Raw genomic sequence first — 16406 nt, forward strand, 5'->3', positions numbered from 1 at the left:
TTTTAGGGGGTGGATTTCGGTCTTAAAACCGAATATAATTCAGCAGATAAAATTCAGGCTTCCCCCTTTTAATTTCCTGAAACCAATTTCAGAATAGCGAAGCCAGCTATTTTCTGCCAAATGAGTTTCCCAAAGGCATAGTTCTGTGGGAATGAGCTAGACTAATGAGACATGAGGTCACCACTCGTGTTCGTTGATGCTTATGCTGTGGGTGTGGTGTGCATTCTGCTCCAGTAGTCTTTCCCTGATGGGGGGCTTTTCCCTAGAAGCAGCCTCCCTTCATTTGCTCGTCATAGGGATTGGCCACCCTGACATTATCTGGCTCCATAAACTATCCTGCTCTCTCTCACTGTGTACCCTGCTCTCTCTCACTGTGTCCCTTCTGGGTGCTGCCTTCTCAAAGGAGGAGAGCCCTTCCTTGTGCATGAACCCCAACTGGTGTTTTTATGAGCAATTTGAAGTCCCTTTGCTTTCTCACTTCCTCTCACCATTTCTGGTACCACACAGGCCTCTAGGTTGTGACTTGCTTGCCTCTACCTGCTCCTGTTTGGGCGCTTGGGGGTGCACACTCATCTAGTTTTATTTTAAATGTTGTCCGTGAGTTTTAGTTGTGCTATCCTAATATCTCTGTCTCTGGGGATTTGGAAGATTAAAAAATGATGCCTTCACTGCCATTTTTGCTATGCTATTTGCTGTTTTTTAAAGTTTATTTCTTTTGAGAGAGAGAGAGGATGAGCAGAAGAGGGGCAGAGAGGGGTGGACAGAGGATCCGAAGTGGTCTCTGTGCTGACAGCAGAGAGCCTGACGCGGGACTCAAACTCCTCAACCGCAAGATCATGACCTGAGCGGAAGTCAGAGGCTTAACTGACAGAGCCACCCAGGCGCCCCACTATTGTTTGTTAAGTGATGTTAAAAATATGAATTTTGGTGGGTGTATTAGTCCTCTGGAGCTGCCGTAACAAAGTGCTACAAATTGGATGGCTTAAAACAACGGAAACCTATTCTCTCCCAGTTTTGGAGGCCAGAAATCCAAAACAATTGTTGGCAAGGCTGTGGTCCTTTCTAAAGGTTCTAGGGGAGAGTCCTTGCTTACCTCTTCCAGCTTCTCATGGCTCTTCCGTGTTCTCAGCCTGTGGCTGTTATCAATTCAGTCTCTACTTTTGTCTTTCTGTCACCTACTCCTGTGTCTCCTTTTCTGTCATAAGGGCACTTGTCATTGGATTTAGGGCCCACCTGGATAATCCAAGATGATCTCCTCTCTAGATCCATAATTACATCTGCAAAACCCTTTTTCCAAATCAGGTCACATTTTCAGGTTCTGGAGGTTAGTATGTGGACATATCCTTTGGGGGGGGCCACCATTCCACCCACTGTACGTGGGGGGGGGCAGGTGAAATCAGGTTTTTAAGGGGCAACTGACTTACATTTTTAAAAAAAGTCTGTGCCAGCCAGAATAAGACATATCTGCTGTCCAATTTGGCCTCTGACCCCATTTGTGGTCTTCATTTACTATGCTCTGGAAGGTCTTTAGAACATAGTTCCAGACATCACTGGAGATACATTCTATGTAGAGTGAAAAAAATACTAACTTCTAGTCCAGGTTTTGGCACTAGTTAGTTTATGGAAGGAATTCTAGTGTAATTTTCTTGTGAAACCACACTGTGGCAGCTGTGAATCTTTCTGTTTTTTCTTTTGCCTTGGTTCAGGTCACAGACCCGCTTTTCATTTTGACGCTTTGCCGCCTCCGCTATTTTATGTGGAAAAAGCACCATCCTGTGCAGGGCTCATGGGCCAGTACAGAGTAATTCCTTTAGTCTCATCTCGGTTTTTTATCTTACCCTTCTCAGAAAATGACTGCTTAGCATATAGAACTAGAAGAGAAAAAATGGCATTTTGCCTTTCCTCTCAGTCTCATAATGTTGGATATTCTTGAAGATTCTGGCTTCAAATGAGTCTTCAGAGATTAATGCAATTTCTGTAACCTTGATTGAGCTCCATTTTGGAGGTGGGTGGGTGGGAAGGAGGGGGAAGAGTGGCTTCTGGCCAAGGAGGGGTTCACACTGCATAGCAGGTTGTCCCATATGGAGTTGTTCAGTTTCTACCCATATAGAAATAAGTTACTGAGTGGCCCTGTTTGATTTATGTTTTTCAAATTATAATAGCAACCCATCCTTACTGTGAGACATCTGGAACATAGAACCAAAAGTTTTGAAGTCATTTATAATACCCATCAACAGAGGATGGAATCCCCTTTCTAGCACTGTATATGCTCATTAATTTACCCTAAAGTAGAAGCTCCTTTATTTGCATATCTTTGATTTCTGGTTTAGGCTAAATATTTTGTTGTGCCATCTCTAGTTGGCTGAATACATGTCTGCATCCTCAGCACAATTATTTTGTGGGTTTTTTTGGTGTCTTTATTGTGTTACCTGGTAATCTGTGTAGTGTCTCCTCATGGAGTTGAACGTTTACACAGCTCATGACAAAAGGGATAGGTGACACTGGCAACTCTTTGTTCAGGTTTTCTCAGAAAGTTCGGTTGTCAAACTGCCTCATTGGCTTTCCTCTGGAATGTACTTCATCCTGACCACCTTGCCTTCTCTCCCTTGTTCTCTAGCTGATGGTGAGACCATTCTAAAAGGCCTCCAGTCCATTTTCCAGGAGCAAGGGATGACGGAGTCGGTGCACACCTGGCAAGACCATGGTTATTTAGCGACCTACATAAACAAAAACGGCAGGTGAGGTGTCCTTGAGTGCTGCTCTTCAGATCTGAGTACTTCAGTTGGGGGCGGGGGGTGGAGGGTGGGGGCAAAGGGCAGTGGTGGGGTGGTGTCCAGGTATTTTTATTTCCTCCTGTGACACCTTGTAGGAGGGAGCTAGAATTCAGTGCTTCTCAGCCCTAACTGCACAGTAGACTCGTCTGGGAGCGCTTTCACAAGATGCCATTACCCCAGTCATTCTCCCAGAGATTGAGGCCACTGGGCATCAGTATTTTTCCAAACTCCCCTGCCTAGATGATTCTGCTGTGTGGCCAGGACCCAGAACCCCCCTGGGCAGCATAAGCACTGTGAACTGGCAGGCCATGATTCAGACTTGGTTAAAAGATTCCTGGGCCCCACTCCAAGAATTTCTGATGCAGTATACTGCTCTGGGGCAGCACCCTAAATAGCATTTCCAGCAAGCTCCCAGGGAGTGCTGGTGGTGCTGGTCGGCTGATCCCACTGTGAATCCCACTGCGATTAGCACGGTTATAAGTTATTATCAATTAATGCAGACCATGGTCAAATGCAGGATGAGAATGTCTGCAAGAAGGTTGACAGGAAGATGAGGAGATCCAAGATTTCAAGTTTTTTTTTCCTTAAGACTTTATAGACTATCTAGACTTTACATAATCAGTATGTAGATGAAAGCCAATATGTTCTGGGAGTTGGAAAGGAAACCTAAATTAAGAAGTGACCGATAAGAAGCTGCCAGTGTGTTGAGCTCTTTGTGCTCTCCTAAGTCTAGGTTTGTATTCTATCTTGTCTGGTTTAGCGTGAAAACTAGTAAGATTCTTAGTGATTTGCACTATTAATTTAAAACATTAAATTTTTTTTAATGTTTATTATTTATTTTTGAGAGAGAGAGAGACAGAGCGCAAGCGGGGCAGGGTCAGAGAGAGAGGGAGACACAGAATCTGAAGTAGGCTCCAGGCTCCGAGCTGTCAGCACAGAGTCTGATGCGGGGCTCGAACCTATGAACTGTGAGATCATGATCTGAGCCAAAGTCGGACGCTTAACCAACTGAGCCACCCAGGTGCCCCTGCCCTGTTAATTTTAAAATGTGAACTCCTGGGTATTTTCAGTGACTTTAATTCCATTCCCCCAAGGTACAAAGTACTAGAATTCCACATGGTTTCATTAATGTCCCATGTTCTCTCACTTGTTTTTCTATTAAAAGAAAATATAACCACCCCCATGCTCTTACAGAGGTTCAGAAGGCAATGCTGGAAGATGAGGGAAACTTCTTAGCATGCCCCCCGCCCCGCCCTTTCATTATTCTCTGTATAAGTCAACATGGTCCACCCCATGGGGGTAATGGACTTCCCTCTCTTGATGCCTCTCAAAGACTTCCCAGCTCCTCTCTCCCCAAGCCCAGATATGTATTTTTAACTACGTAGCGAATCTCCATGTATGTGTTTAGCAGATACCTCAAATGTATCTAAAATAATTTTTTCCTCAAGGAAGATGTTGATTTGACCCCAAATCAACATCACCACCAAACTCTCCTGCCTCCCCTGGTCCATGCTCTGACCCAGTTAACAGCACGTTTCCTGGAAGTAGAGGTTTGCAGCTGTCCTTGATCCTTCCAGCTCCTGCAGGTTTGCATTCAGTCCCTCTCTGTCCTGGCCTCTTTTCTCCACCTTCCTGCCATGGTCTCTTGCTGTCCTGGGTATGGGCCATCCTTTGGGAACCACAGCAAATTGAGCCATGTCCCCTTTTCCACTCTAGGTGAAGCCTTGAATCTCGTAACAGTCTCCTAACTGCCTTTGCAGCCAGGCCCTGCCTACTTCTGTACCTCATTTCTTGAATCTTGTACCATATACACCAATTCCCGTTGTCTAGGGAGTCTAGAATTCTTCCTGGAAGGGAATTTTGAGTGACAAGAGCTGTTTGCTTCTGAAAGCAGAAAAAATGAAAATTAACATGGTTATTTTAAATGTTTTTACTTAGAGAGCGCGCAAGCAGGGGAGGGGCATAGAGAGAGGGAGACAGAGGGTCTGAAGCAGGCTGTGCTGATAGCAGAAAGCCCTGTGTGGGGCTTGAACTCACAAACCTTGAGATCATGACCTGAGCTGGTCAGATGCCTAACCATCTGAGCCACCAAGGCTCCCCAACTGGCTTTGTTTAAAAACTTATTTTCCACATTGGTCTCCCTCTTCTTTTGCTTGGTCAACTGGGACTCATCCCTGTGGTTCCTGTCCTGAAACCTCACTTCTCCCGCCCAGGCATGGATTGGTGGTGGTGGTGGGGGGTGGTTGGCAGGCCACCAGGCTCAGGGGGACAGCACCCGCTTCTGGCTTGACTTCTGGCTAATGGCCACATTGTGATGCTGAGGTCCTGATCCTCATCCACCTTTTTACATGTTTTCCACCCCGCGGTGCCCCCGCCCCACAAATTTTCCTATTTCTTTCTGTTTTTAATGGTTGAGTTTGTTACTAGACCTTAACTTCCTGCATTGTCTGTGTTCCTGTGTTTCTGCAGTTCTCTGGCAGAGGACTCAGCTAGAATCAATCAGGTGGTTAAAAGTGATGTTTTTCTACCCTTCCCCCATCCCCAGCCCCTGTCCTTTGTGCTGCTGGTGGTGGAGGGGCAAGGAAAGATGATTAGCTACATTCAGATGTAATTGATTTGTGCTTTCCTGGGCCTGAACTTGATTTTGGGGCTGAAGGTAAAATTAACTAGTAGTGTTTATTTTTTTAATCTAAGCACACTGCCGGTATTCTCTGAACAGAATTCTTCTAATTTAGTGTGTTTCAAATGTTTCTTTAACCACAACTTATGCTAGGAAGTAATTTTATGTCATAACCCTGTACATATTCCTCTGTGTCTATGCAGTACAGATACACGTGTATGATTGAAACAGAAGTTTTTCCAAATAATTAACTTCTATTAGATGTGATACACTCTGACATTTTAAGAAAAATGTGCAGATTCACCAAATTAGGGGTCAGAAAGCTTTTTTGTAAGAAGCCACTTAAGTGTCTGTCACATTCTCTCTCTCTTTTTTAAACAACTCTTTAAAAAATGTAAAAACCATTCTTAATCTGCAGGCTTTGCAAAACAGCTTGCGGGCTGGATCTGGTTTGCAGTATAGGGCTGGGGTGTGCCAATCCACAACTAAGTCAGTTTAACCACCACCTGCTTGCAGTCAGAAAAACAAGGCTCTGGTTTGAACTCTCTGAAGGTTAATTGGGAGGACCCACTTGCCCTTTCCTACCCTCCCTTCATCTTAAGGCCATGGTTACTAAACCTGGCCCAATCATGTGCTAGGGAACCTTCTTAAAAAGCAGGTTCACAGGGGCTTCTGGCTGGCTCAGATGGTAGAGCATGCGACTCTTGATTTCAGGATCGTGTGTTCGAGTCCCACTTTGGGAGTAGAATTTACTTTGGAAAAAAAAAAATCATCAGGTTCCCAGAACTTGCTACTGAATCACTTTCTGGGCCCAAGAACCTGTTATGTGAAAACGTTAGCATGTGGTGACTCCATCTAAATCTTCCCTGATAGGTGGCTCCCTCACCCCCAAGAAGAGGCTCTTCTAAGAAACCAAAAGGGTTAACTATGTAATTTAGGGGAAAAAAGAGCAATGGTCTTTCCTTTTAATTGGGTGGGTTGGTGTCTTTTTCTTGGGAATGCCATGATACAATTCCTAACCTTACAATTATACTTTCCTTTGTAGTTTTGCCAATTTGAGAATTTACCCACATGGACTGGTGTTATTGGACCTTCAGAGTTATGATGGTGATTCACAAGGCCAAGAAGTTGACAGTGTTGGTTTTTCACTTTTATTGACTTTTTATTTACTTCGATGTAATTATAAGTATTTGAGGATCATTAAATGTCTATTTTAATGGTAAAGTTATTTTACTTAATTGCTGACAACCCAGTTAACTTTAAACTTTCCTCCCTCCAGATCAATGATTTTAGAAGAAAAATAGTTGTTCCTCAGTTATTGTTAGGAACCTGGCTTGTCATCATTCCCTTGACTGCTTGAATACTGAGTAATTTTACTTGTTGCCACTGGATGGAACGTACACCTTTAAGCAGGATGTTCTCTGTGCCTTACCCTTCTGCTCTCCCCTTCCCCGTTATTTCACTGGTGACTTAGACTGAGGTTGGGTCAGCACCTTGAGGCCTGGTTGGTGTGGTGTGTGGAACTGGGCCAGGTCTGGAGGCTGCTGAAGGGATGGGGGAGGACAGGAGTAAAAGTACAGGTCTATCACCACGGCCTCAGCCTCCTGGTCTATAACTTCGGTGTACCTCTTAGCCTGTTCTGTAAGCCCATTGACTTTTCTTTTAATTGTAGCTTCTGAACAAAGTAGAAGAAAGAATGAAAGAATTGAGTCGGGACAGTACTGGGCGGGTGAAGCGGTAAGTTCACTCCTGAATGTCGGGTAAGATCATCGGAATGGTCGTGTTGTCCCCGAGTACGGGCTGCTTTTGGCAACATGATAGCCTGAGCTAGCGGGTGCCTCACACCCAAACAAGACAAGGTAGAAAGGAGATAGGGAGTGAGTCTCAGGAGCTGGAACTGTATAAAGCAGAGAGCTGATGGGGCTTCCATCTCAGTCACAGGGGAGTTAGAAAACTTCCCAACCTGGTCCAGTAAAGTGAAAACGCGCTCTCTCTGCCCAGAACTCTGCGCTCTCAAGTGGAATTCAGTTCTAAGATTCAGGACAAGATGAGGTGACAGAAAATTTGTCTCACAGCTTTCAAGTAAGGTAACTGCAAGATAGGAAGAATTGAGAGGCCACCCACTTTGAGCAGCCACAGGTCGGTTCTTTTCAAATGGTAATGAAGACAGTTTTTGGCTGTTTAAACTTAAGTTAATAAAAATAGTTCCATTCCTCTCCTCTCACTAGTCTCCTGTTAGTAGCTAATGGCTAGTGACTATCATAGTGCACAGCACAGATAAGGAACGTTTCTGTCCCTACCAAAAGTTCTCTTGAACAGTGTAGAGGTATTTGTCCGTGATGTCAGTTGTTAAAAGAGCTTTGATAGAAATAACAGTTTTGACGTTTGTTGGAATGGACAGAGTCTCGGGTGGGTCCTGGGAATTAAGAATAGAAGTGAATCATGGATGCCCAGCAGGTAATTCTCAGCAGTTTGCTCTTCCCTGTCTGGGTGGCTCCTTATCAGGCCCCAGGAGTAGGAGGCTGGCCCATTACTCACAACAGCAAACACACTGCACCAAGGTTGCACCACCACTGATGGAAGCGACCAGAATACAGATTTCCCTAGTTGACAGCACTTTCTAGAAGAGGGAATTCATTTTGGCAAGACCGAGGATGTGTAAGGACTGAATTGCTCAGCATGCTGAGTTCCTCAGCCTATAGGAAAGCTCCAGGGCTGATGTAAGCTTAACCAGAAAGTTGTTTGATCTCTGGTAAGGTAGAAAGCAGGGAACTGCCAGTAAACGAGTGTAACAGTCCACAAGTTGCCCACTTTGTTGAAATCTGCCAGAGTACCTAGATTTGTGTATCCCGCCTAAGTTCAGTGTATGCATCTGCAGCTATATTTCCCTCTTTCCTATCCTTAAAAGTATGTTCACACCCTCACACTTGTGGATTTTCCATCTTTCCCTGCTTGCACCATTTTCATATCTGCACCAGCTTGCATTCAGCAGGTTCCCACTGTGTTGTAAAATGTGTTAACTCCATGATAATGAATTTGCCAACATCAAAATGCCTCTGATTTTTATTGGTCTTTTATTGGGGTTGTTTTTAGGAGTGAGTAAAGAGATGGAATGCGTTTGTGGTTTTCGGCATTCATGACAAGTCTGATTCTTTTTGGTAGAGGAGTTTTGAGAGTGCAGTTAAGCTTCATATTTTCAATTCACAATACAGACTTTTGCTTTTGCTTGTTGCTGCTGTTAAATCTTTTCATAAAACCAGGGTGGAGGGGTCGAGAAGTTATTGGGAATATTTGGTGGTAGGCTTTTTGTTATTGGCCTCAAAAGGACAAGGATAGTGCCACTTTTCTCTTTGGGGAATGACATGGTTAGAAATTCAGTCATTGGGACGCCTGGGTGGCTCAGTCGGTTAAGCGTCCGACTTTGGCTCAGGTCATGATCTCATGGTTCGTGGGTTCAAGCCCCGCGTCGAGCTCTGTGCTGACAGCTCAGAGCCTGGAGCCTGTTTCGGATTCTGTGTCTCCTTCTCTCTCTGACCCTTTCCTGTTCATGCTCTGTCTCTCTCTGTCTCAAAAAAATCAATAAATGTTAAAAAAAAAAAAAAATTAAAAAAAAAAAAAGAAATTCAGTCATTAACAGGTAACTCAGTAACATCTGAAATTATTGTTCCCCTGTGGCTGATGACGTAAATCTGAATTTTCAACTAAGAAGCTATGGGATGTATTAGAGAATTTATTTTCATATTGTTTTTCAAAAGAAAAGGAACAGGAAAACAAACTCACATCATTTAAGTTTTGTTGAGAAGTGGAGGGACATATTGTGGTTTACCCAGTGTACCTGAGGCCCAGGACATACTTTACCTGACTTTCTCTCTAGGATCCATTTTTAATGTTCAGCAGTGACAGTTGAAACCAGAGTTGTGTGGGGCTCCGGAATATCTCCTGTAGCCCGTTCCAAAGAGATAGATGTACTTCATGCTGGGATGAGTGCTTCATCAAGATAGATGGCTTCCCCATCCTGTTAGAGATCCTTTTTGTTTCTTTGCCAGGCTTTAAAAACCAATGTGTTGGGGTGCACGGGTAGCTCAGTTGGTTAAGCATCTGACTCTTGATTTCGGCTCAGGTTATGATCTCACGGTTCATGAGTTCGAGCCTGAATCAGGCTCTGCATTGATGGTTCAGAGCCTGTTTGGGATTCTTTCTCTCTGTCCCTTCCCCACTTGTGCTTGCGCTCTCTCTATCAAAATAAATAAACTTTATGGATTCTTTTAAAAAAATATTTATTTATTTTGAGAGAGGGAGGCAGAGGCAGAGAGAGAGAGAATCCCAAGCAGGCTCCATGTTGTCAGTACAGAGCCCAATGTGGAGCTCAATCTCCTGAATTGTGAGATCATAACCTGAGTCGGTGGAGCATTGCAGCTTCTGATCTCGGGGTTGTGAGTTCGAGCCCCACATTGGGTGTAGAGATTACTTAAAAATAAGGTTTTTTAAAAAGTGTATGTATTTTGAGAGAGAGAGCACAAATGAAGGAGGGACAGAGACAATTAGAGAACTCCAAGCAGGCTCCGTGCCATCAGCACAGAGCCCGATGTGGCGCTCAGACTCAAGAACCGCGAGATCATGACTGACCTGAGATCAAGAGTCGGACACTTAACTTGACTGAGCCACCAAGGTGCCCCAGAAATAAAATCCTAAAAAAAAAGAAAAACAGAACCATTGTGTTGGCAATCAAGGGAAGAGCTCTTTAGCCAAGGCACTAGTGACACAGTTGAGAACAGACATGTATTTTCAGCAGGTTTGTGCATAGTTCAGTAATTGTCGATAGCTGGCTGGTGGTCAACCAGGGGTGGATTTACTCCCTTGAAAACCCATGACTTGATATTTGTCACCATCATCTAATGTCACAGGTAGTTTACCTCCCCACCTCCTTCCACCCACCAACCCTCAGCTGCGGTGGAAGAGGCTACCTCCAAGTCCTGTTTGCCTGTTCTGGAGAGAGGGAGTGGGAAATATTACCCTGTTTGGGGCACCACATTTTACAAGACAAACCTCTTGTCTGCTAGTAATTACAACAGCTGCATTTGTTCACTTAAAAGATCAAGTGGTTAAATCAGGAGTTGTTAGGATTAAATGAGAGTTTATGGAAATTTGCTTTGTGTAAATCTCTGTTTTTTATAGTTGTTAGTGTTTGCTCAGAGGAAGCTTCATTAAGACAGGTTCAGATTGTATTCCTGGCAATAGGTGAGTGAGGGGAACAAAGAGAGTCATCAGAGCAAGTCAGAGGTAGCAGATGCCAGTATACAGCTGTTTTATTGCTAAGCTGTTTTATGGTTGAAACCACTGTATCTGAGAACATATGACTTGCACATAGTTGTGTTATACGTGTAGTCAGTTTTCATTTTGTGTTCCTGTTAGATTTGCGAAGCTCCTTTTCTGGGTCTTGTTTTCATTGTCATTTAGTGTCCTCTGCTGGTAGTTTCTAGTACATTCACCTTGTCTACAATACTGAACTTTTACAAAATGGAATGGAATGGGAAAATCATCAGTTTGCAGTCCTTGTAGTAATAATAACTGGTTTGGCCAAGAATTTTCTAGATGCCAAAGCCACTACTGGAGGTTTATTGGGAGATCAGGACCTTCACCCAATTTCAGAGGACTACCCCATAGCTTGCTTAGTAATTTCAAAGGGAAAAAGGTACTATTGCAAATGAAGAGACCTGGTGCCATCTATTTGAACCAAGTGGTCACACTTACATCTCTAACGATAGGAAGCACACATCTTCTGCCCCTGATGTGATGCCTGTGTAAATACATGCCAACCTGACTTTGATGAAGAGATCTTCAGGCAAACCCTCATGAGGGATTTTCTGCAGAACACCTGGTCTGGACTGAGAGGTCAGGGTTGTGAAACACATGAGAGGAAAAACTATACTAGATGAAATGAGGGTCAAAAAAGGAAAACAAAATATAGTGTATGATTCTTCATTCAAAAGCAGAATAGCTATCAATGACATGATTGAGACGATTGTGGGGATATTTAAATATGGATTGTGTACTAGATGATAGTATTGTTTCCATGTGCGCTTGTATGAATTTGGTAATGGCAGTGTGGTTGTGTAGGCAGTTTTGATTTTTGCTGAAGTATTTGGGGTATGAAGTATGATGTCTGAGGTTGCCATTTTCTCCCAACTTTTTTTTAAGGGAAAATTAAATTATGCCAGAAAGGTTTATTTAAAAAGTAAACTCTTAATGTACCACAGTTGTTTAGATTTGGTAGGGGCCATGTTTGTATATAGCTGAAAGACCAAGCTTTAGATTTATATACTACTCAGGAATTGGCCATGAGGTCATTATGGCTTGCTTTTTGTACACTCATGCTTCCAGGTTCACTTAAAAAATTTTTTTTTGTTTATTTGTGAGAGAGAAGGAGAAAGAAAATCCTAGGCAGGCTCTGCACTGTCAGCCCAGAGCCTGATGTGGGGCTCAAACTCATGAACCATGAGATCATGACCTGAGCTGAAGTTGGATGCTCAACTGGCTGAGCTACCCAGATGCCCCCACTTTTATTTTTAAGGTACTCTCTACCCACAATGTGAGGCTTATACTCCTGTGGATCACCCCTGAGATCAGAGTTGCATGCTCCACTGAGCCAGCCAGGTGCTCCTCCAGATTCACCCTAAAAAAAAAAAAAAATTTTTTTAACATTTGTTTATTACTGAGAGACAAAGACAAAGCATGCTCATGGGAGGGGCAGGGAGGGGGAGACACAGAATGTGAAGCAGGGGCTCGCACTCACCGCGAGATCATGACCTGAGCTAAAGTCGGATGCTTAACCAACTGAGCCACCCAGGCGCCCCAAAAGATTCTCTTTTAAGGCAGTGTCACCATAAGCAGCCCGTAAGCAGTTCCTGTAAGGCTCATTCCTTTTCCCTTTTTTCCAGATTACCACCCATAGTTCGAGGAGGGGCCATCGACAGATACTGGCCCACTGCTGATGGTCGCCTGGTTGAGTATGACATAGATGAAGTGGTGTATGATGAAGATTCACCTTATCAGAACATTAAAATTCTACACTCAAAGCAATTTGGAAACATTCTCATCCTTAGTGGGGATGTTAGTAAGTATTCATTCCATCCCTACCCCAGTTGCATAGCAAAGTGACAATGTTTTCCTCACAAATACACCATTGTGGATTTGTCCTACTTTGTCCTTGGCAGTGCTGTTTGTTTGTTTGTTTGTTTGTTTGTTTGTTTTGATAGGAATGTTTATGTCACATTAACCTGTGAATTGTCTGGGCTTTCATGTTTTATGGCAGAGCCATGAAAACTTGGTCTTGATGTTCCTTTTTTTTAGTTTTCTTAGTGTTGAGTATTTGGATAATACTTCTGTAAAGAAAATATGATTGTTTATTTTTTAGGAAATCTTTTTGTTATGGAAAATTTCAAGCCCAAGTGTACAAAATAGTATGATGAACCCATGTATGTTCACCATTGAGTGACAGTAATTAGCAACTCCTGGTCAATCTTGTTTCCTCTAAACCCTGGTTTGCTTTCTCCCTCTCATATTTGGAACAACTCTTAGATGTTACACTTCATGTAATGAAATATGTAATTGCTTTTAATTGGCATATCAGAACATTTGTAAGACTGAGTTTTCTTCAAGGTATATGTGTGTGTAATCTGTATGTAATGTATTAGGTGTCAGATGGGTAGGGTTGATGAAAAATCCACAGTCCAGAAAAAATAAAAGTATCTCTGCACATTGTTGACAGTTTTTAAAGATCAAAAATTTTTTACATTTGTATTTTAGGCTAGATTCCAGCACTTTCCAGTATGGTGAGTCAGGTCATGGTATGGCTTTGGGTAGAGTCACCATTTTGGACCTATGTTTTTCCTCCCTAGATCTGGCGGAGAGTGATTTGGCGTACACCCAGGCCATCATGGGCAGTGGAAAAGAAGACTACAGTGGCAAAGACGTGCTGATTCTAGGGGGCGGAGATGGGGGCATATTATGTGAAATAGTCAAACTGAAACCAAAGATGGTCACTATGGTAGAGATATCCTTTACTTAGAAATGAAGTTCAGTTGACTTCTTTTGCTTTCTTCCTCCTTTTTTGTCTTAAGGCTCCAGTTAATGTTATGAGGCAAATGTGTTATAAATACTGTCTTGAACGAACATTTCAATTTAGTCCTAGTAGCCTTTTCATGTGGTTACGATCAAAGCAGCAGAGATGGCTCTAGTTGCAAAATAAAGAGAAAACAATCTTGGTCCAGCATCTACTGCTTAGCACTTCCTGGAAGGGCTTCATGAGGAGAAAAGAAAATTCAGTCCCTTTTGAATGACCTTGGTACAAAAATGAAATCATTATCTCATTCATGGGTTTTTTGGGGGTAAATATGAAACCCATTAGTGTTATAAAATAATTGTCTTACCTTTTCTTTATTTTTTTAAAGATTCTATTTTTTTTATTTTTTTAATTTAAAAAAAATATTTTTGAGAGAGAGTGTGAGTGGGGAAGTAACAGAGAGAGAGGGAGACACAGAATCCAAAGCAGGCTCCAGGCTCTGATTTGTCAGCACAGAACCCAACGCAGGGCTCAAACTCATGAATGGCAAGTTCATGACCTGAGCCTAAGTCCGACGCTCAACCTACTGAGCTACCCAGGTGCCCCTAAAGATTTTATTTTTAAGTAATCTCCATCCAGCTTGCGGTTTGAACTTATAACCCTGTGATCAAGAGTCACTTGTTCCGTTGGTTGAGCCAGCCAGCTGCCCTGTACCTTTTCTTTAAGGTGTTACTGTTTCAGGGCACCTGGGTGGCTCAGTTGTTAAGCATCTGACTTCGGCTCAGGTCATGATCTCATGGTTCATGAGTTTGAGGCCCACATCCAGTGAACCCCGCTTCTCCCCCCTCTACCCTCACCCGCCTCTTGTGGGATTCTTTCTCTGTCCCTTGCTCACTGGCACCCTCTCGCTCTCAAAACAATAGTGTTACTGTTTCAGAATTCTTTGATCTAAATTCAGGATGAATTTCTCCTTGACCTGTTTGAACATTGACCAAATGGTGATTGATGGATGTAAGAAATACATGCGAAAAACATGTGGCGACGTCTTAGACAATCTTAAAGGAGACTGCTATCAGGTAATTATATTTTCCGGATAACATTTTTAAGTCAACTGATACGTTATTGACTTGAATTGTGCCTTCCTAAAACAGCTTTAAGTATCATTGGTTAAGAAATAAATAGATCACCTTGTAGGGAAGGAAAAATTTTCTCTCTAGAATGTGGAGGAAGGAGAGTAAAATATCCCCCCAAACTGAGAAGGCACTTTGTGACCAGAAAACAAAGTAGGCCACTCCATACAGGTTACACAGAGTTTTATTCAGAGATACTTGCTGACAGGTGGGATGGGGCAGAGGATGACCCGTGGCAGCTGTATAGTTATTCTCTGCAAAGTCCAGACTGTAATCCACAGATTTATAGAGTGAGAGGATATGCAGGAGGGGCACTGTAGTGAGATCAGAGGGTTTGGGTGCACCTACTTGACAACTAACCTTTAATTATATTTTATGGCACCACCTGTGCATCAGGAAGGGGGAAAGACTATGTTATCTCTAACAGATTCATGGGAAGCCAAATCTATCCTGGCCTGGATAGGCATTTCGAAGGTATTTATATTAATCTCCAAGGTGCTGGAACACATAGCTCCGTGAGAGGTCACTGAGCAAGCATGAACAAGGTGGAGGGCCAGAGGTGGACAGACTCTGTATTGTCAGCGCTCTTACCCCCTGCCCTTCTGGTTCTTGGCTGAGATTCCTATAATGAAAGACAGCTTAACAAGAGAAGGACAAGTTCATTAACATATATAGTTCGTGTATGCTTGGGAGAGACCTAGAGATAACTGAGTAATTCAGAGGTAGCTTTAGGATTTAGACTTAAATATCATCTGAATAGGGAAGGGGGTCGTAGGTGTCTTAGAGTGACCATTAGTAAAGATAAAGGGCCCTTGGAAGAACAGATGGGACAGGTTTGATGTTTGTGACAAAGTTTGGTGTTCCGTGATAAGGGTCAACCTTCTCTGGTTGAATCCCCCAGAGAGGGGATCTCTGACAATTGAGTTTCTTTCAGAGGCTCCATCTTTTAGGCAGATGAAGGCGGAGTTTAAAGAAAGCTTCTCTGCATTTGTGGTTTTTCAAGTGCCTACCACTCAAAATAATCAATATATGAAAGTGCCATATTTTGAGGTGATGTGTTCTGCTACTCTTCAGACCTCTTTGTGTGATTTATATGTGTATTTAAACATTTGCTTCTTGCTAAGTAAATTAGTTTCTGTCCTAAATTGTACTGTGCTTGCAAGTTAACCAGTCATTACAGTTTATCGGGTACATTTTGAATTGTATTTTGAGCATGCATGTGTTTAGTGCCCATATCTACAGTACTTGTTTTGAGCAAGATAACCAAGCAAATACATCTTTTTAAAAGTAGGCTTCACGCCCAGTGTGGAGCCCAACATGGGGCTTGAACTCATGACCCTGAGACAAGACCTGAGCTGAGATAAAGAGTCAGACAAGGGGCTCCTTAGTGGCTCAGTCGGTTAAGCAGCTTGGGTAGTTTCCCTTCCATTCCAATTTTATCTTACCTAAAAGACTTTAAAAAAAAAATTTTTTTTAACGTTTATTTATTATTGAGAGACAGAGACAGAGCATGAGCATGGGAGGGTCAGAGAGAGGGGGAGACACAGAATCCGAAGCAAGCTCCAGGCTCTGAGCTCTTAGCACAGAGCCTGACACGGGGCTCCACACTCACAAACCGTGAGATCATGACCTGAGCTGAAGTCGGACACTTAACCGGACGCTTAACCGACTAAGCCACCCAGGCACCCCTAAAAGACTTTTTATTAAGAATGACTGCTGAGGGGTGCCCGGGTGGCTCAGTTGGTTAAGTGTCCAACTTCAGCTCAGGTCACGATCTCATGGTTCGTGGGTTCGAGCCCTGCCATTGGGCTCTGTGCTGA

At 43.1% G+C, this 16406-nt stretch overlaps 1 protein-coding gene across 2 annotated transcripts in view; it reads left to right on the forward strand.

Moving 5' to 3' along the window:
- The window catches only part of SMS (spermine synthase), a 54583-nt gene that overhangs the window by 21593 nt on the left and 16584 nt on the right, over positions 1–16406 (forward strand). For both annotated transcript variants that reach the window (XM_023249206.1, XM_045051134.1), the window contains exons 2-7: positions 2618–2738; positions 6440–6530; positions 7067–7131; positions 12333–12508; positions 13293–13447; positions 14443–14532. In XM_023249206.1, coding sequence (XP_023104974.1) covers positions 2618–2738; positions 6440–6530; positions 7067–7131; positions 12333–12508; positions 13293–13447; positions 14443–14532 — 698 coding nt within the window. The remainder of the gene's footprint in view (positions 1–2617; positions 2739–6439; positions 6531–7066; positions 7132–12332; positions 12509–13292; positions 13448–14442; positions 14533–16406) is intronic.

This window comes from Felis catus, chromosome X, assembly GCF_018350175.1.
Source record: "Felis catus isolate Fca126 chromosome X, F.catus_Fca126_mat1.0, whole genome shotgun sequence".
NCBI classification, from domain to species: Eukaryota; Metazoa; Chordata; class Mammalia; order Carnivora; family Felidae; genus Felis; species Felis catus.